Source organism: Trichomycterus rosablanca, chromosome 9, assembly GCF_030014385.1.
Source record: "Trichomycterus rosablanca isolate fTriRos1 chromosome 9, fTriRos1.hap1, whole genome shotgun sequence".
Classification (NCBI taxonomy): domain Eukaryota; kingdom Metazoa; phylum Chordata; class Actinopteri; order Siluriformes; family Trichomycteridae; genus Trichomycterus; species Trichomycterus rosablanca.
In genome coordinates this window covers 24251851-24273182 of record NC_085996.1, presented here as the reverse complement: position 1 = coordinate 24273182, position 21332 = coordinate 24251851, and the positions used below count along the sequence as shown (strand labels likewise).

General features: G+C 38.9%; 1 protein-coding gene and 2 non-coding genes across 3 annotated transcripts; all 3 read left to right on the top strand.

Annotated features, from left to right (window-relative positions):
- Positions 1–1680: 1680 nt before the first annotated feature.
- trnad-guc (transfer RNA aspartic acid (anticodon GUC)) lies at positions 1681–1752 on the top strand. Its single transcript has one exon. It is a non-coding gene; the product is annotated as a tRNA-Asp (tRNA).
- Positions 1753–2227: 475 nt separating this feature from the next.
- On the top strand, positions 2228–2299 carry trnad-guc (transfer RNA aspartic acid (anticodon GUC)). The gene has a single exon. It is a non-coding gene; the product is annotated as a tRNA-Asp (tRNA).
- A 1218-nt stretch (positions 2300–3517) lies between these two features.
- LOC134320630 (trichohyalin) lies at positions 3518–18466 on the top strand. Its single transcript, XM_063002126.1, has 12 exons — positions 3518–3661; positions 6149–6223; positions 6778–6817; positions 7421–7569; positions 8248–8329; positions 12385–12577; positions 12720–12793; positions 14307–14374; positions 15569–15669; positions 15779–15864; positions 15957–16094; positions 18254–18466. Exons 2-12 carry the CDS (start codon positions 6149–6151, stop codon positions 18385–18387), a joined length of 1140 nt encoding a protein of 379 aa, XP_062858196.1. The 5' UTR covers positions 3518–3661; the 3' UTR covers positions 18388–18466.
- The last annotated feature ends 2866 nt before the right edge of the window (positions 18467–21332 follow it).

Here is a 21332-nt window from a genome sequence, read left to right as displayed (position 1 = left end):
CCCACAGGGAACATGTCCAAATTGTGCCCAAATGTGTCGTTGTCCCTCCCTGGTGTCATGTGTCAAGGTTCCAGGTGTAAATGGGGAGCAGGGCTGTTAAATTTGGTGTTTTGGGTACAATTCTCTCATACTGGCCACTGGATATTCAACATGGCACCTCATGGCAAAGAACTCTCTGAGGATGTGAGAAATAGAATTGTTGCTCTCCACAAAGATGGCCTGGGCTATAAGAAGATTGCTAACACCCTGAAACTGAGCTACAGCATGGTGGCCAAGGTCATACAGCGGTTTTACAGGACAGGTTCCACTCGGAACAGGCTTCGCCAGGGTCGACCAAAGAAGTTGAGTCCACGTGTTCGGCGTCATATCCAGAGGTTGGCTTTAAAAAATAGACACATGAGTGCTGCCAGCATTGCTGCAGAGGTTGAAGACGTGTGGGAGGTCAGCCTGTCAGTGCTCAGACCATACGCCGCACACTGCATCAACTCCGTCTGCATGGTCGTCATCCCAGAAGGAAGCTGACGCACAAGAAAGCCCGCAAACAGTTTGCTGAAGACAAGCAGTCCAAGAACATGGATTACTGGAATGCCCTGTGGTCTGACGAGACCAAGATAAACTTGTTTGGCTCAGATGGTGTCCAGCATGTGTGGCGGCGCCCTGGTGAGAAGTACCAAGACAACTGTATCTTGCCTACAGTAAAGCATGGTGGTGGTAGCATCATGGTCTTGAGCTGCATGAGTGCTGCCGGCACTGGGGAGCTGCAGTTCATTGACAGAAGCATGAATTCCAACATGTACTGTGACATTCTGAAACAGAGCATGATCCCCTCCCTTCGAAAACTGTTTTCAAAATTTTCCAACAGGATAACAACCCCAAACACAACCTCCAAGATGACAACTGCCTTGCTGAGGAAGCTGAAGGTAAAGGTGATGGACTAAACCCAATTCAGCACCTGTGGCGCATCCTCAGGTGGAAGGTGGAGGAGTTCAAGGTGTCTAACATCCACCAGCTCCGTGATGTCATCATGGAGGAGTGGAAGAGGATTCCAGTAGCAACCTGTGCAGCTCTGGTGAATTCCATGCCGAAGAGGGTTAAGGCAGTGCTGGATAATAATGGTGGTCACACAAAATATTGACACTTTGGGCACAATTTGGACATGTTCACTGTGGGGTGTACTCACTTATGTTGCCAGCCATTTAGACATTAATGGCTGTGTGTTGAGTTATTTTCAGAAGACAGTAAATCTACACTGCTATACAAGTTGTACACTGACTACTCTAAGTTATATCCAAGTTTTATTTCTATAGTGTTGTCCCATGAAAAGATATAATAAAATATTTGCAGAAATGTGAGGGGTGTACTCACTTTTGTGATACACTGTATACATATGTTTATAGAATATAGTTATATATTGTCTGTAAATTTGCTAAAATATTTTTATATTTTATCTTTATTCACTTTTATTGTTTTACTGTCATATTTTGCTTTTATATTTATATATATAATATAATTTCTATATAATTTTATAATTTTATTATCGTTGTAATGCTTTGGCAACATTGTTTTTTTTTCACAGTCATGCCAATAAATGAAATGAAATGAATAAAGCTACTTTGAATTTTGAATTATTAAATGACTTAGTGTATCTTGGGGGTGTATGTACGACTAGTGTTCGTCATCTCCTCGTTAGTATAGTGGACAGTATCTCCGCCTGTCACGCGGAAGACCGGGGTTCGATTCCCCGACGGGGAGGAAAAACATTTTTATTTGGGCTTTGTAGTTTGTTGTTAATGTTATCTGCTCCACAAGATGACATTATTTTTTGCTTGCTTGGTCACTAGTGGATGTTCATATATTACTGGTTGCCAGTGGTCGTGGCAATTATGTGATTTTTTTTGCTGCCACAGTGAATATTAAATCTATTTTCTTTTTTAGTCTTTTCTACTGATTTACTGTACATCTGTGTAATTGTAATGACTACGTGAAGGCTATTTGTTGATCGTTTTGTGGAATTTTATTGACTGTGATCCGGTAGGGATCTCACCGCTGAGCTCTGTACACACTCCTGTTTTTCTAAAGTTCAGATAGTTTACGTTTTTGCCTTTTACTAAAGAATTTCGTGGGGAGGAACATTATGTTTATTAACTTGTTTTGCATGTATGTATCGACGAGTTAATATAGGACCTAGTGTATCTTGAGGGTGTATATAAGACTAGTAAACGTCAGCTCCTCGTTAGTATAGTGGACAGTATCTCCGCCTGTCACGCGGAAGACCGGGGTTCGATTCCCCGACGGGGAGGAAAATTGTTTTCGATCCTGTTTGCAAATGCCAATTTCTGCTAAATAGTACAGTTGTATTTGGAAAGTTTTAACACCTATGCTTACATTTAATCTTTCAGTTATTTTATTAGTAAAATAATTTAATTTATTTACATAGAAGACCAAAACGAACACATTCTGCACAATTACTTTGGAATTTGTGTCACTAATAAGCGAAGCTAATTGGTATTTTCAGATTTGTAAAAAGAAAGACACAACAAACCTGAGTGTGCACTACATAATAGTGTAGATTCAGTGATCTCGTTCATGCATTAGGAGCTTGTTCCCACGCCTTAACACTCCGTGGCCACGCATTATTAAAGCAATAAGCCACGGGAGACCGTGCGTTACTGCGATTTTAGTGCCTAAAACGTCTTTCCCCGTGATAAAATCATAGCAGTAACGCACGGTCTCGAGTGGCTTATTGCTTTTAAAAAACGGCGGTCAACATAAAATATAATAAAATACAACAATGTTCAATTTATAAATGTTTTTATTTACAAAAAGCGTTCTTCCGCGAAATCAGGTAGTCCGTTAACAGTGTTGCTAGGCAACATGAGGGCGAACATAACATTAGCAATAAACATTTCTCCGAAAACACTATTACACTATTTCTTGGACGAAACACCCACTTAATGATTAGGATTACTGTTTATATTAATCTGGACATTTCCATGTATAGTACATGAGTTAAAATAGTGTTCAACCAAGTTTGGACTTTTTCTTTTCAGTGGCGTATTAATATGGAATGATGTGAGGTGGTCATAGGTGGGGACTTTACAACGGCTTCGAACGCGGCTCAGCCAATCAGATTTTAGAACCGGAACTATCCGTTTTATAATTTGATTTAAACGGGGCTCAGTAGTTTCTTGACCGAGAGAGAACATGATAAAAATATGAGGCTAATGCTCACTATAAAACCAACTTTACCGCAGTCTGAATTAAATACCGAACGGCTCATGTTAAACTCAAAGTTGGCTTTACTGACCTGGTGGCAGTGAGTGTATAGTGTTGCTTGTGTGCAGCTCTCTCTCTCTCTGAGCACCCCAGTAGGTGGGGCAGTTTGTCGAGGTCCGGGAGGGTGTTCGGGGATATAGCGTTGAATCTGGGAAAGAATTACAGACTATGAATTACACTATCTTTAATTATTATTAATGGTTTGTGGTTTTAAATGCTTATCTAATAATCACATAGCATTGTGACTTGTGTTCTCTTAATATAATAACGAACCAACTGGAAATAACCGAAAGACCGCAAATTCCTTCTTAGTACTTTATTTCCCAGAATTCTCCACGACTACGTCTTAACAAACCGACGTCTAGGATTTAAAAGTGGCTCAGCAGTAAGTCAATTGTGTGATCAAACTGTAATATTCATTATTTATGTAGTAATGATATGACTGTTTCTAACGGCACGTGTCTTAGTTTGAATATTGTGGAGTAAAAAAACAGATTTACTTTTTAAAATGAAGCGTATTATTAGTTTAGCGATTTAACGGTTAGCTAGTCACAACACCAGTCAGCTGTAGAAACAATGCTAACTGTTACAACGTTAGCAAAAACGTAACTAAATATGCCCTAGCAGTCATGCTACCTTCCAGTGTTACTAACATTATCGTAAATAGAAGTTCACCAGCTAAACGTTTTTAACACTATGATCAAAAGGCGACAAATGCTGAGCAATACAATAAAATAATTATATTAAACCTTATGACGATTTCAGTGTGTAACTAAATATTTAAATTCATTTCATTTATTAGTTTAGGATGGTCACGAAATTATATATTTAGGGCACCAATGTGCAAAATAAACAGCAAAGGGATTTAAGTGAATTAAGATTGATCTGTCCTAATCACTGTATTTTAATATAATTTAAAATAGAAACATACAGTGCCATCAGAAAGTATTCACACCCCTTCACTTTTTCCAGACATATTTGAAAACCGATTTGAGTATAGTTTTCTTTTAAAAAAATCTACTCGAAATAGCCCATAATGACAAAGTGAAAACATGTTTTCAGACATTTTTGTAAATGTATTAAAAATGTAAACATTTAAACATAATAGGTACATAAGTATTCACACCCATGGCTTAATATTTTGTTGAAGCATCTTTGGCAGCAATCACAGCCTCAAGTCTTCTTGGGTATGTCTGTACAAGCTTGGCACACCTGTTTTTGGGCAATTTCTTCCATTCTTGTCTGCAGATCCTCTCAAGCTCAGTCAGGTTGGATGGGCAGCGTCTGTAGACAGCAATTTTTAAGTCTTTCCAGAGATGTTTAATTGGATTCAAGTCCGGGCTCTGGCTGGGCCACTCAAGGACATTCACAGACTGCTCCTGAAGCCACTCCTTTATCTTGGCTGTGTGCCTTGGGTCATTGTCATGTTGGAAGATGAATCGTCACCCTAGTCTGAGTTCCAGAGCACTCTGGAGCAGGTTTTCTTGAAGAATCTCTCTATATTTGGCTGCTGTCATCTTACCCTCTATGCGGACTAGTCGCCCAGTTCCTGCTGCAGAAAAACATCCCCACAACCCCACCACCATGCTTGACAGCAGGGATGGTGTTAGCCAGGCGATGAGCAGTGCCTGTTTTTCTCCAGACATGACGCTTGTAGTTCAGGCCAAAAAGTTCTATTTTGGTTTCATTGAACCTTTAGGAATCCTTAAGGTGCTTTTTGGCAAACTCCAAGCGGGCTGCCATGTGCCTTTTAGTGAGGAGTGGCTTCCATCTGGCCACTCTACCATAAAGGCCTGATTGGTGGAGTGTGTTAGCAATGGTTGACCTACTGGATGGTTGTACTATCTCCACAAGGGAACACTGGAGCTCTGCCTTAGTGACCATTGGGTTCTTGGTCACCTCTCTGAACAAGGCCCTTCTTTCCCGATTACTCAGTTTGGTCGGGCGGACAGACCTAGGGAGGGTTCTGGTGGTTCCAAACTTCTTCCATTTCCAAATAATGAAGACCACAGTGCTTTTCGGGACCTTCAATGCTGCCGAAATTTTTGTATCCTTCCCCAGATTTGTGCCTTGACACAATCCGGTCTCGGAGGTTTAAAGACAATTCCTTTGACTTCATTGCTTGGTGTCTGCTCAGATATGCACTGTCAACTGTGAGACCTCTTTATAGACAAGTGTGTGCCATTCCAAATTATGTTCAATCAACTGAATTTACCACAGGTGGTCTCCAATCACGTTGTAGAAGCATCTCAAGGATGATCAGTGTAAACTGGATGCACCTGAGCTCAATTTTTAGCGTCATAGCAAAGGGTGTGAAAACTTATGTACCTATTATTTTTAAATGTTTACATTTTTTCAATGATTTACAAAAATGTCTAAAAACATGTTTTCACTTTGTCATTATGGGCTATTTCGTGTAGATTTTTAAAAAGAAAACTATACTCAAATCGGATTTTGAATATGTCTGTAACGTAACAAAATGTGGAAAAAGTGAAGGGGTGTGAATACTTTCTGATGGTACTGTATGAGTGACAACATCATCAAGAAACTATTAAACTGCAATTTACCATTATAATTATAAAAGGCATAAAAATGTGCATTTAAATGTAAATAGTTTATAATTATGATTTGGGAAGTAAAAATATGTAAACTAAACAAGGCTAAAGAAGGCTGCATTAACAGTGACTTTCAGTGGTGTTCAGTGTAACATGTACATAGACAGGCACTGTTTGTAATTTTCTCGGTCCCATGGCCTTGTTTTATATACTTTCGGCATATTACACTTTATTTGACTTGTACTGTGTGTATTATTTGGGTGGTGGAGGGTGTCTCCTTTTTGTGATTGTAATATTGTATGTGGTTTCTATTGCAGATGAGCAGAATGAACTGGGATAATCAGTTAAGTTCCATTATCTCAGCAGCTGATGGCAGTGTTGCTAAAATACGAGTAAGGATCTTTACTTATTGTTTAGATCAGTTTCTCAACCGGTGGGGAGGGAGAAAGAAGAACATTAAATGAGAAGCCTATTGTAGCTAAATAAATTATTTAAAAGAATACCCCACTTAAACAATAAAAGACAATAGCACATAAATCTGTTTTTACTTTGCTTACTAGGAGGCATTTTTTTATTTAAGCATTTTCCAACCCTATTATTTATTTATTAGGGTTTTTGTCATGTTTTACACTTTGTTTACATTCATGACAGGAACGGTAGTTAGGTTCATCAGTTCAAATCGAACACAGTCTTGGACAATTTAGTGTCTTCAATTCACCTCACTTGCATGTTTTTAGACTGTGGGAGGAAACCGGAGCACCCGGAGGAAACCCACACGGACACGGGGAGAACATGCAAACTCCACACATATAGTAACCAGACCGCCCCACCTGGGTATCGAACCCAGGACTTTCTTGCTGTGAGGCGACAGTGCTACCCACTTAGCCACCGTGCCACCCTTTTTCAACCATATTTAACATTATTATATTGTACTTTGTCTTGAAAGGAGCGTCTTGCCATGCACAGAAGGCTTACTAGAGGAGAAGGTAAGACTGTTATATAGTTTGGTAATTTTTTATTGTTTATTTTCCTCTGACTATATTATCAAACCATGTAACCATATGGATTTGTACATGATAGCAATGTCAAATACTAACAATTGATGTGTCTATAATATACCTTCATGCAGCCTTCATAGGCAAACACTAAGTCATCCTGTAGAGCTTAGTAACTTCCAATTCGCTACTTTCTGAGGATGCCACATTTCCCTTAAGTTGGTTTGTCAAATTTCTGTTGTGTTAAACCTGACCTGGTTGGATGCAGATGCTTGGCTTACAACATAGATTAAAAATAGTCATTGTGCCATGTTCAAAAGTGTAAACACTCAACTAACCAGCAATTACAGCTTGCAAATACTTTTAGCCAACTAAAAGATGAAGACATTTTGAACCACTTTTCTGTGCAGAGTGCCTGTAGTGCTCTGATATTCTTGGCCTCAACCCCATGACTCCGAGATTAAGTCTCATGCAGTTACAGTTCCATATCACTGTTCTTAGTTTTGGATGTAGTGTTGTGTGTGAACAATTCTTTTTGCTAAAGTGTATATTAAACTCAATTGTGTTAGCTCATGCTTTTGCTTTCTTTTATAGATATGTATCCGGTGAGGGATCTGAATCGGACTGCAGGTTTGGACACCTTTACACCTCCCTCTCCCTCACAGACTGCCTCTGCACTTAGTGGTGCTGTTCAGTGGACTGATCTTGCAGCCATACAGGCCCAGCTTCGGAGCCAGAGCCAGGTCCGAATTATACCTTACACAACTCACAATGTTTAACAGTGTAGTAACAGGGTGTCTAAATGGATACTGGTATCCTGTTTCTAATAAAGTTGCCCATTTGCTTCATACTTTGACACATTGTTCTCTGAGTGGTTTGTCTTTTTGGCTTGCCACAATTTCAAATAGTGGTTGGGTTACCGTAGCCTCCTTGTCAACTTATACCAGTCTAGCTATTGTTCTCTGCACTCTCTCTTTAGCAAACTGGTTCTGTCTGCTGTTTGTTTTTTGTATCATTCTTTCTTAGCTGTTTTGACTGTTATGTCTGAAATTCCCAAATAATTAGCCATTTCTAACATTCTAACCACCGCCTGGCACCAACAATCATGATGTGGTCAGTGATCACAATTTACATTATTCTGATGTTCAACTGAAACATCAACTAAAGCTAATGTACAGTACTATGATATGTGGTTTTGCAATATACATTTATCTAGCACATCTGTACACATCTGTTAAATAATGAAATCACAGATTCTTGTTTGTAACACATTTTACAACTTACAATATCCCAACTTGTCTGCAAATGAGGTTTGTATAAAAATGCTATTGTATTTTTTATATACTGATATACTGATCTGTATTATAGTTATGTATATTTGTCAGTAACATTGATAATCATTATAAAATATTATTTTGCAGGCTATTGAGTCTCTAACACAGACCTTGCAGTCAGCTGAAAGAGAAAGAAAAGCTCAACAAAGACAAATACAGACATTACAAGGTAAACATTTACTCTAATTTTAATTATTACATACATACCCCAATACTTTGAAGAATGAAAAATGGCTTTATTTGTTATATATACAGTGTATCACAAAAGTGAGTACACCCCTCACATTTCTGCAGATATTTAAGTATATCTTTTCATGGGACAACACTGACAAAATGACACTTTGACACAATGAAAAGTAGTCTGTGTGCAGCTTATATAACAGTGTAAATTTATTCTTCCCTCAAAATAACTCAATATACAGCCATTAATGTCTAAACCACCGGCAACAAAAGTGAGTACACCCCTAAGAGACTACACCCCTAAATGTCCAAATTGAGCACTGCTTGTCATTTTCCCTCCAAAATGTCATGTGACTTGTTAGTGTTACTAGGTCTCAGGTGTGCATAGGAAGCAGGTGTGTTCAATTTAGTAGTACAGCTCTCACACTCTCTCATACTGGTCACTGAAAGTTCCAACATGGCACCTCATGGCAAAGAACTCTCTGAGGATCTTAAAAGACGAATTGTTGTGCTACATGAAGATGGCCAACACCCTGAAACTGAGCTGCAGCACAGTGGCCAAGATCATCCAGCGTTTTAAAAGAGCAGGGTCCACTCAGAACAGACCTCGCGTTGGTCGTCCAAAGAAGCTGAGTGCACATGCTCAGCATCACATCCAACTGCTGTCTTTGAAAGATAGGCGCAGGAGTGCTGTCAGCATTGCTGCAGAGATTGAAAAGGTGGGGGGTCAGCCTGTCAGTGCTCAGACCATACGCCGCACACTACATCAAATTGGTCTGCATGGCTTTCACCCCAGAAGGAAGCCTCTACACAAGAAAGCCCGCAAACAGTTTGCTGAAGACATGTCAACAAAGGACATGGATTACTGGAACCATGTCCTATTGTCTGATGAGACCAAGATTAATTTGTTTGGTTCAGATGGTCTCAAGCATGTGTGGCGGCAATCAGGTGAGGAGTACAAAGATAAGTGTGTCATGCCTACAGTCAAGCATGGTGGTGGGAATGCCATGGTCTGGGGCTGCATGAGTGCAGCAGGTGTTGGGGAGTTACATTTCATTGAGGGACACATGAACTCCAATATGTACTGTGAAATACTGAAGCAGAGCATGATCCCCTCCCTCCGGAAACTGGGTCGCAGGGCAGTGTTCCAGCATGATAATGACCCCAAACACACCTCTAAGACGACCACTGCTTTATTGAAGAGGCTGAGGCTAAAGGTGATGGACTGGCCAAGCATGTCTCCAGACCTAAACCCAATAGAACATCTTTGGGGCATCCTCAAGCGGAAGGTGGAGGAGCACAAAGTCTCGAATATCCGCCAGCTCCGTGATGTCGTCATGGAGGAGTGGAAAAGCATTCCAGTGGCAACCTGTGAAGCTCTGGTAAACTCCATGCCCAGGAGAGTTAAGGCAGTTCTGGGAAATAATGGTGGCCACACAAAATATTGACACTTCAGGAACTTTCACTAAGGGGTGTACTCACTTTTGTTGCCGGTGGTTTAGACATTAATGGCTGTATATTGAGTTATTTTGAGGGAAGAATAAATTTACACTGTTATATAAGCTGCACACAGACTACTTTTCATTGTGTCAAAGTGTCATTTTGTCAGTGTTGTCCCATGAAAAGATATACTTAAATATCTGCAGAAATGTGAGGGGTGTACTCACTTTTGTGATACACTGTACATGTGTACAGTACAATGTAAAGGAAATTAATTTTCCGCATATCAGAGTGCAGGGTCAGCCATTGTACGGCGACCCTGGAGCAGACAGGGTTGGGCCTTGTTTAAGGGTCCAACAGTGGCTGCATGGCCTGGATTCAAACCGACAATCCTCCAAATGATAGCCAAAAACTCTACCCACTAGACTACCACTGTCCTAAAAGTGGGGCTTTATGTTTCATTTTCAATGTTTATTTTTATTTACAATTAGCTTATACACTGATCAGCCATAACATTAAAACCACCTCCTTGTTTCTACACCCACTGTCTATTTTATCAGCTCCACTTACCATATAGAAGCACTTTGTAGTTCTACAATTACTGACTGTAGTCCATCTGTTTCTCTACATACTTTTTTTTAGCCTGCTTTCACTCTGTTCTTCAATGGTCAGGACCCCCACAGAGCAGGTATTATTTGGGTGGTGAATCATTCTCAGCACTGCAGTGACACTGACATGGTGGTGGTGTGTTAGTGTGTGTTGTGCTGGTATGAGTGGATCAGACACAGCAGCGCTGCTGGAGTTTTTAAATACCGTGTCCACTCTATTAGATAGTCCTACCTAGTTGGTCCACCTTGTAGATGTAAAGTCAGAGATGATCGCTCATCTACTGCTGCTGTTTGAGTTGGTCATCTTCTAGACCTTCATTAGTGGTCACAGGACGCTGCCCACGGGGTGCTGTTGGCTGGATTTTTTTGGTTGGTGGATTATTCTCAGTCCAGCAGTGACAGTGAGGTGTTTAAAAACTCCATCAGCATTGCTATGTCTGATCCACTCATACCATAACAACACACTGTATCACACCACCACCATGGCAGTGTCACTACAATGCTGAGAATGACCCACCACCCAAATAATACCTGCTCTGTAGTGGTCCTGTGGGGGTCCTGACCATTGAAAAACAGCATGAAATGGGGCTAACAAAGCATGCAGAGAAATAGATGGACTACAGTCAGTAATTGTAGATCTACAAAGTGCTTCTATATGGTAAGTGGAGCTGATAAAGTGGACAGTAAGTGTAGAAACAAGGAGGTGGTTTGGATGTCATGGCTGATCGGTGTATGCTCAACTTCTTATTCTGATGCCTGCATCCCCATTGTACGTGCTTTTTGATGCCTGTGTGGTTATTGTAGGTGCTTTCAACAGTGGACAAAAGTTAGAAAACAGAAGTTAATAAAACGTTAGGGCCACTTCCCAAAATGAGCATGTTGATGTCTATTTTAAGGGATATGTTATAAGTTGGGCTGATGGTAGTTACTGGTAGTGCACATGTTAAATGCAGCAGATATGATCAGCATATAGACCTGGGTGATTTTGATGAGGGCCAAATCAATATGTCCAGACGACTGGGTTCAAATACGTCCAAAAAGCAAAAAGTTCTTACAGTTAGCTGTGGTGAGAACCCACTGACGGTGGTCTTAGGAAAGTCTAGCTTCAAACTTCCAAAGTTGTTGGGAGGCCAAGACTCAATAATGCAGATAATTTAATAATACATTGCAGATCACTTTAATACTTGTGATAAGGTAAATGTGGGACACCTCACAGTGCATCAAACACCTTTGTGTATTGAACTTTGAAGTGCTAATTTATGTCCACCGTCAAAAGCACCTACAGTGGGCACGCAGACATGAATCGGACATCTGAGCCATGAAAAAATGTTGACAGGTTTTGATTAATGTTTTCTACAAGATTTTGTAGACCACTGGGCACACTTGCATCATGTGCTCACGGACAAGATGGCACCAGGATTGCAAAAGTGGGTGTCAAAACCCATTTTTGTTATTGAACTTGCATGTATTAATGGACAACCCATAATACATGATGCCTTGATGCATTAAATTGTCCAGACACCACAAAGTGTGACCCAGTGATTGAGGCAACCTGTCCTGCATGACAAGGTTCTGTGAACAGTAAACTTTTCTGTCATATGTGGTGTAATTACCTTAATTAATGTTTGTATTTAACCTCCTACCCTATGCCAGGCACTACAAAGCCCTGCAAACAGACACCAGCAGGCACAGTAACGGTTTTTTTCCCAAGTGCCGACAAACTCTTTAATAACTCTTACTGACTTGTTGTTTATATCCCACACTATGCTGCTGTTTACATGCCACTTTGCACCTTACATATACTGTATTGTATTATACTGTAATTTCATTTGTAATATTTCTGTATATCTATCAGGTTATAATTTGTTCTTTGTCTGCTTATTGTTTTGTCCATTTACTGTGTACACTTTCTGATTCTGATGTTTTCTTTTTAATATTGTAAAACTCTGTTGGGAAGATGTGACATCTGGGTAAATCAATAACTGTATGCTTCCAGAGGAAGTGAGTAGACTTGAGGAGAGACTGGAGGACAGCAAGACTGAGCGAGAAAGAGAGCACAACAGGAAGGCTGTGAAAGACCCTTCGGAGGAGAGACGGCTTGAGCAATTGAAGAGTGAATTGGAACGAGAAATGAGTGTGCTTAGAGACCACATTAACAGGGCCAGGTTTCTAGGCAACCAGGAGGAAAGGTCAGTTTCATGTAGCGTGAGCATTAGAGTTCAGGTGTGCTGTTGAAGGCAGCGTCTGTGGTGCGAGAGTTTTCAGGCTGCAATTAAAACATAAAAGTTTAGAAGTGAGGTGTGTGTAATGATCTCTGTCGTGTGGCTTCAGTGTGAACTTCAAGTTGTGCAGGGAGGAAGTGGAAGAGCTCAGGAGAGAAGTGGACCTGCTCAAAATCAAACTGAGTAAGTTCACTTTAGACCACAGGTTTCCAAATTTTAGACAGATCAAGAAACTCAAGAAAGTTCAACATAATGTTAATTCAACTACTTAAATACAAAGACAGCTGCCTCTGATACTACTTTACATAAAGCAGGAATACTACAGTACATGCCCCAAACCAGTAGATCTAATCTGCAAGCAACAACAACAAAAAACACAAAATCTAAATTTGTGCAAAGTAACTAAATCTCAACTAAGCACTTAGGATATACTTTCTAATACTTGGTTAAATTTCTTTATTAATTATTAATATGTGTACCCTGTAACTACCTGATGGGATGGTGTAAACCATGACATTATAAGTCTAATAAACAAACATCATTACAAGTCTAAACCTTTATGTTTTGTAACTTTTAGTATGCACTTTTGAATATAGTGTCATTTTTTTAAAATACATTTTAAAATTCCATTGTTTTAGTTTATTGCTCCACATTCAGGAGGCAGAGATTGGCTTATAAAACCTAAACTCACTTCGTCTTGCACTACTACTACTTTGCTCCCACATACTTTACAGTTTGTTCAGGCTGATCACCTTAGAGACAGTATGACCCTTTATTCAAGCACATTCAGCTGCCCTGTGTTGCATTATTGTTAAAGAATAACAGGGGCTGGCTTGATGTCTAGGTGGGTATCAACAAAAAAACAACACAAATTCAAAATTTGTGCAGAGTAAACAAATCTCAACTAAGCACTTAGGATATATTTTCTCATACTTGGTTAAATTTCTTTATTAATTATTAATATGTATTCTATTACTAAATATTTGTTTTGTGTCGGTCCTTATGTTGGTTTCATAATAACAATAACTATGATAATTATAATGTTAACAGTAATGATGCCTATAATAATTACAGTGATAATAGCAGTGATAATGTAACAATAATAATAATGAAAATAACAATGGTGATAATAATGAGGATAATAATAATTATAATAATCATGATGATTATAAGAGGCATAAGTAACAGTGCTATTTTTTTATCCCATGACCGTTTGTTTCACATAAGTTGTGAAAGAAGCACTGCTTCACTTCCACTTCTGTAGGCTTTAAATTAATGGCCACACACATCTGCCATTGTTGTGCTGTAGATCCTTTTTTGCTTTACCCATCAATTTATTTAAATTCTTAAAACATACACTGCATTGTAGTACATCTGTTGTGTTTTGAATGTTTTAATTTTTTTAATTTTTTTTTATTACTGTTCTGTGAGCTTTGTGTGAAAGATCCACTAAGCAAACCCATTTGTACATCAACTCTGCTTACACATTTGTTCTGTAGCGTCAGTGAAGAATAGCCAACTCAGTTAATAAACAGAGCTTACCTGATCGCCTATAGTAGTGTATGTTTGACTAGCATTGATTTTAAGCAAAAAAGTTGTTGAATTGTTTTCCAGCATGTCTGTTTATAGTGTTGTCATACATATATCCTCTGCCATTACATTATATTTACATATTTAACTCTGTTTGGTTGTATAGTAAGGCAGGAGGAAGATGTTTACCAACAGCACTCAGAAGCAAGGAGGCAGTGTGAACGTAGCTCCAAGGTATTGTTTCCCTCAGTAATAAATGAATAAATACACCTTTAAAGAAACAGTTTAGTTTTTCGAACTCACATTTTTAACATGTGTATTTATCATCTTACACGATTCATCTAACCTTTACCCGTTAGAGTAGAGTGAGACATGTGCGTTTTGGGGCACTCATTAAATGTTTATTGTGAATTGTTTATTTCATTGCATTGCTTCATCACCCAGTACCCAAATAATGATATTGCATTCACCATACACACCACACATATGGGTATGTCATTCTTTCAATTGAGGACAACTGTTGATAATTGTGTCCCTGCAAGCTCTATGGCAGCACGATGGCTTGGTTGGTAGCACTGTTGCCTCACAACAATGAGGTCCTGGGTTTGATACCAAGGTGGAGCGGTCCAAGTCCTTTCTGTGTAGAGTTTCTCCCCGTTTCTGCGTGAATTTTCTACCACAGTCCAATGACGTGATTTTGGTAAATCGGAGTCATGTGTACCCTGTAACTATCTGATGGGATGGTGTAATAGTCTAATAAACATACATCATTACAAGTCTAAACCTTTATGTTTTGTAACTTTTAATATGCACTTTTAAATATAGTGTAATTTTTTTTTAAATACATCATTTTAAAATTCCATTGTTTTAGTTTATTGCTCCACATTCAGGAGGCAGAGATTGGCTTATAAAACCTAAACTCTCTTCGTCTTGCGCTACTAATACTTTGCTCCCACATACTTTACAGTTTGTCCAGGCTGATCACCTTAGACAGTATGACCCTTTATTCAAGCACATTCAGCTGCCCTGTGTTGCATTATTGTTAAAGAATAACAGGGGCTGGCTTGATGTCTAGGTGGGTATCATCTGTGCATTAGGGAAGAACTAAGTAGTGGGAAAGAATTGGTATGGATGAAAATTTTATAAAGTGTTCTCATGTGTCTGACATTTATTTATTTATTTTTTAGCCATTTTAGACTTTAAATAGTTTACTGGCCCTAACTGTTTAATTGCTAACTGGGTCTTTCTTGCATATGTTTGCTTTGAGTCAGTAGGCATTCTGTTCTCTTCTCAGTACAGCAATAGGGTTTAAAATGTTTGTGCCTGGAAAAAAAAAAAAACACATACATACACACACACTACAAAGGCAGCAGATGGAGATTAATTTGAAAAGTAATTAACTTTTTGACCCTGATCAAATTTGTGCAGAAGTTGGAGAGCATCACAGATTCCTTCCACACACACAGCTTGGAACTAACCAGGATTATCTCGCAGGATCAACACACGCAGCAAGAAGTAAGAGATCTCAGGTATGTACACATATGTGGTATTTATATTAGCTGCAAAGATGCAGGATCTAGTTTAATGTAAATGCTTGCTTAAATTTCTTTGTTTATGCATTTGTGACCACGTTAAAAGACTTGCAGTTTCTGAACTGAAGGACCAAGTGAGAGGACTGACTCTGAGAGACAGACTCACCACACCTAAAATGGCACAAATATCAGGTAACACAAATTTACACAACAATGTGTGTGTTTTTTTTTCTTACTGTTTTGATTCTTTACCTGCTGCTGCTTTCTCTTTCAATGTGCTTCAGTGGCTGCAGTTGCTGTGGAGACCAGTCCCCGGAGACCGTTGTCGTCAAGGTCAGACTTGGACGACGAATTCAGCCCCACCCCCAGTCTTGGGGACGTGAGCTCAGATGACTTAGAAACATCCTGGCTGGGGAAATCAGGTGTGATTAGCTCTCAGGTTACACATATGCACTCACATACACTGATGATCACCTTTGCCACGCCCTTACAACTGTTTCTGCTTTGTTTTTTTTATCTATAATAAACAACCACATATTAATGGCTTAATCTATTCACATAAAAGCAATCTGACTCAGTTGACGCATTTGTGCCTCAAAATTGTGCTAGGTTAATTAAAGCGTGAATTAAAGGAGCATCACATGATTGAAATCCAATTGTTCTTTACAATAGATGAGGTGCCAATAATATAGTTCAGTCCATCTCTGTAGTTCTGTGTGGATTAATGTCAGATATGACTTCATAATAATCTGGCGCATAATAAAAGGATTACCAACACATCTGTAATTTCAACAGTATTTTGGGAGAAGTGGTGCACTTTCTGTAAGACATGAAGTGGTGCCAGTATAACAGAGATGTTTTTTTTTTCATGTCTGATGTGATTTGGTTTGACACTGGAATGATTTTACCAGTATGTTTTGAGCATTATTATTCCAGAATATGAACACAGCAGAACAATATTTTTACCCAGGGTACATCTAGACCAAGCTTTTTTTGGCTTTTTTTTTTTTTTAAAGCAACCCACATTTTGTCCATGATTTTTTGTGACCCAGGCAACACAATGCATCTTACTCTCTCTATACAAGATGTAACATAAAGCCTCCACAAGGGGGTGTTCGTGTACAAGTTTATTCAATTATTATTATTTTTCTCTGCAACCAATTTATTTTCTACACCATTCTACCTATTACTGATTTGTACCAGATAACTGTCCATACTATAATGGATCTTCACCATACTGAAGAGTTTGCAGCAGGTTTAAGGGAACATTTGTGCTTATTTTAAACAAAAGCTTCTCCAGATGTAGTTAATTTGGTAAAGGCTGACTAATGAGAGAATATAACATTGTTAGGACGTTTAACGCTAGGAGTTTTGGTTTTGTGCTACTGATGCCCATTTTTTTAACTCTGCTCATTGGAGTTTCATAAAAAATTTTTTAAATTCAAGGCCATGAATTTCAGCTTTACTAAGCTTCTTTACAGAGGAGCTCACTCAGTGTAGTTATTATATTGTTCGTATCATATAAACTGCTCTCTGTTCTTCTTTTCTGATGCTGTTTGTCCATAGTCCGTGTACCTTTGATCATTCGAAGTTCATTTCAAAAACCATTATTAAAAAGTGAGAAAATTGGCAGGTGTTGGTTCTGTTATTGTCTGTGGGAAATAAACAATAAACAGCTTCATTTTCCGGTTTCACAAAGTGATCATAAAATCAGACAAACAGAAATTAAATAAAGGGGGTCGTATTTTATTATATAAACCTGCCATGCATAATGCTTCTCGTGAGTGCACATGGTCACACACCTGATCAAGTGTATTGGTGCTGAGAATGTCTAAAACTGTGCAGGACTGTGTCTCCAGAAGCTAAAAATCACTGGGCTACAGCCTATCCAAACCTATATCAACTAAAGCAGTGGTTCTTCATTTGGCAAGCACTGACAATATCTGTTAAAGAACGATAGTACAGTACCAGAATCCCTTTCCATATTGTTTTATTTTATCACAGATAGTGCAAATATATGCACGTTAAATATACAAATACCAATACAAAACATAAAATAGCCTACCACTGTGTCAGAACAACAGGGGATGTGTCGTCATTTTATTATTATTTATTTGTTCTATCTTTAGCAAGACCCCTGCCCTATTGTCCTTGTCGTTATAATTTTTTAACCAAAATAAGAATTCAAAACAAGACAACTAATTTCCCCTTTTTTAAATAATGCTTTTTTTAAACTCATTATTTGGCCATATGGCGGTTACTTCCCTCCTCGTCTTGAATTCTCACACATCAAGGTCCGATTGTACTGACAAAGCTAATAACCCATAACAATATATGAGATTCTTTTCCCTATCTTTATATTCAACAATTATTATATAATCACTTTTTTATATACTAGGCTTACAATTATTTTATTATAGATAAACAATGGTTATGGAATACATCAAATACCTGTCATTGATATAACAGATCATGTATTTGAATTATTCTGGACAAACTTTTATTATCATTAATAGGTCAGCAATAATAATAGATCACAGTTTGTTCATTTTCTTTATTGTTTGAATCTGTCTGCCTTTAGTACAAGAACTGAGACATCAAGAACAGGATGCAGATTTGAGTCTGTCTGGAAGTGATGTCAGCAGCACTGCAAGTGGACTTGGGAGTAACCACAGTGACACAGATTCTTCAGAGCTCAGTCTGAGCGATCTTTGACACCGGATACAGGAAGTAAACTGCATTTACCTATACAAAATGACAATCCAAGTCATTCAAATAAATCTAACCATGTAAACGAGTGCACATGTGGAACATGTGTAGAGTACGTGTGATTGTTGAATATTGCGGCTGGGTTCAAGTCAGTCTTTTTATATTTAATTAATCAGTGGGAAAAGTTACATTTCCAGACAATATGACCACACTGAGCTCTTTGTATACTTTGTATAAGGTTTGTGTAAATTTTATTTTTATTTTTCTGAGTGTGGTAAATCGTGGTAAATATACTTTTTTTATATTTAAATGCCAAAACAGCTGGAAGACATGGACAATTTAGTTTTTCAGAAAGTTTGAACATTAATTAAAATACAAAAAACAGTGATCTTTGTCTATTATATGTACTATATACAGTGTATCACAAAAGTGAGTACACCCCTCACATTTCTGCAAATATTTCATTATATCTTTTCATGGGACAACACTATAGAAATAAAACTTGGATATAACTTAGAGTAGTCAGTGTACAACTTGTATAGCAGTGTAGATTTACTGTCTTCTGAAAATAACTCAACACACAGCCATTAATGTCTAAATGGCTGGCAACATAAGTGAGTACACCCCACAGTGAACATGTCCAAATTGTGCCCAAAGTGTCAATATTTTGTGTGACCACCATTATTATCCAGCACTGCCCTAACCCTCCTGGGCATGGAATTCACCAGAGCTGCACAGGTTGCTACTGGAATCCTCTTCCACTCCTCCATGATGACATCACGGAGCTGGTGGATGTTAGACACCTTGAACTCCTCCACCTTCCACTTGAGGATGCCCCACAGTGCTCAATTGGGTTTAGTCCATCACCTTCAGCTTCAGCTTCCTCAGCAAGGCAGTTGTCATCTTGGAGGTTGTGTTTGGGGTCGTTATCCTGTTGGAAAACTGCCATGAGGCCCAGTTTTCGAAGGGAGGGGATCATGCTCTGTTTCAGAATGTCACAGTACATGTTGGAATTCATGTTTCCCTCAATGAACTGCAGCTCCCCAGTGCCAGCAACACTCATGCAGCCCAAGACCATGATGCTACCACCACCATGCTTGACTGTAGGCAAGATACAGTTGTCTTGGTACTTCTCACCAGGGCGCCGCCACACATGCTGGACACCATCTGAGCCAAACAAGTTTATCTTGGTCTCGTCAGACCACAGGGCATTCCAGTAATCCATGTTCTTGGACTGCTTGTCTTCAGCAAACTGTTTGCGGGCTTTTTTGTGCGTCAGCTTCCTTCTGGGATGACGACCATGCAGACCGAGTTGATGCAGTGTGCGGCGTATGGTCTGAGCACTGACAGGCTGACCTCCCACGTCTTCAACCTCTGCAGCAATGCTGGCAGCACTCATGTGTCTATTTTTTAAAGCCAACCTCTGGATATGACGCCGAACACGTGGACTCAACTTCTTTGGTCGACCCTGGCGAAGCCTGTTCCGAGTGGAACCTGTCCTGGAAAACCGCTGTATGACCTTGGCCACCATGCTGTAGCTCAGTTTCAGGGTGTTAGCAATCTTCTTATAGCCCAGGCCATCTTTGTGGAGAGCAACAATTCTATTTCTCACATCCTCAGAGAGTTCTTTGCCATGAGGTGCCATGTTGAATATCCAGTGGCCAGTATGAGAGAATTGTACCCAAAACACCAAATTTAACAGCCCTGCTCCCCATTTACACCTGGGACCTTGACACATGACACCAGGGAGGGACAACGACACATTTGGGCACAATTTGGACATGTTCACTGTGGGGTGTACTCACTTATGTTGCCAGCTATTTAGACATTAATGGCTGTGTGTTGAGTTATTTTCAGAAGACAGTAAATCTACACTGCTATACAAGTTGTACACTGACTACTCTAAGTTATATCCAAGTTTCATGTCTATAGTGTTGTCCCATGAAAAGATATAATGAAATATTTGCAAAAATGTGAGGGGTGTACTCACTTTTGTGATACACTGTATACAATACAATACAAGTATATGTAATGGTTTACCTTGATAATGTATTGTTGCTAATGTATGCTCATTCCTGACAGGGGCAATATAATATTAACATACTAACTTATCACAGGTGATGCTATCATTATTGGATATAAAAGAAACATTAATAAAGGGCTTGTCATTTACAAGTAAGGACAGGTAAAGGTTTGCCACTAATACCATAATGTTACCATAATATTACTAAAATATTCAGATAATCCTTAAAAAGCTGTGCTTTTATAGGGAAAGGCCAAAAACAATATTGACTGCTTGTGCTCTTGCTATGATCTCTCTGATGGCAATGCATTAAATACCAACAGTCATCTATAATGAATATAACCTCTTGGAATCGGGAATTGGAAAATACTTGTCAGCAAATACAGTTTACAATACATCTACAAATGCAAGTCAAGACTAACAACACTAGGCGGAAGCCAGATATTAACAAAATACAGAAATGCTGCTGATTTCTCTGGACACAAGTTTACCTAAGATAAACAAATGCAATGTGCATTGATGCTGTTGTGTGATGCATAAACTTGTTTAAAGAAATAATCATTACAATGTTCCTCAAACCAAAGAGGAAAAGGACCATCCTGCTTTTCAACAACAGAAAGTGTCTCATATACTGTATGTATAGGAGTGTAAAAATACACATTTGCTAGATGGCAGCATTTTTAGATTCATGTTAAAAGGAATGGCAAAGTAACTTGCCTATGTTTGAACATTTTTAGAACATGTTGCAGCCATCACAAATAGATGTAATTACAATTTGATAAAACAGCAGCTCAGGTGACCAACGATTGGCTTGTTGTTCATACAGGGTGGGAAGCCTGATGGGGACCTAATAACTGATGCTATTACGATCTCTGTTGGCTGATTGGTAGCGCCTGCACAGAGTTGGGAAAAAATGCATTGATCAGGG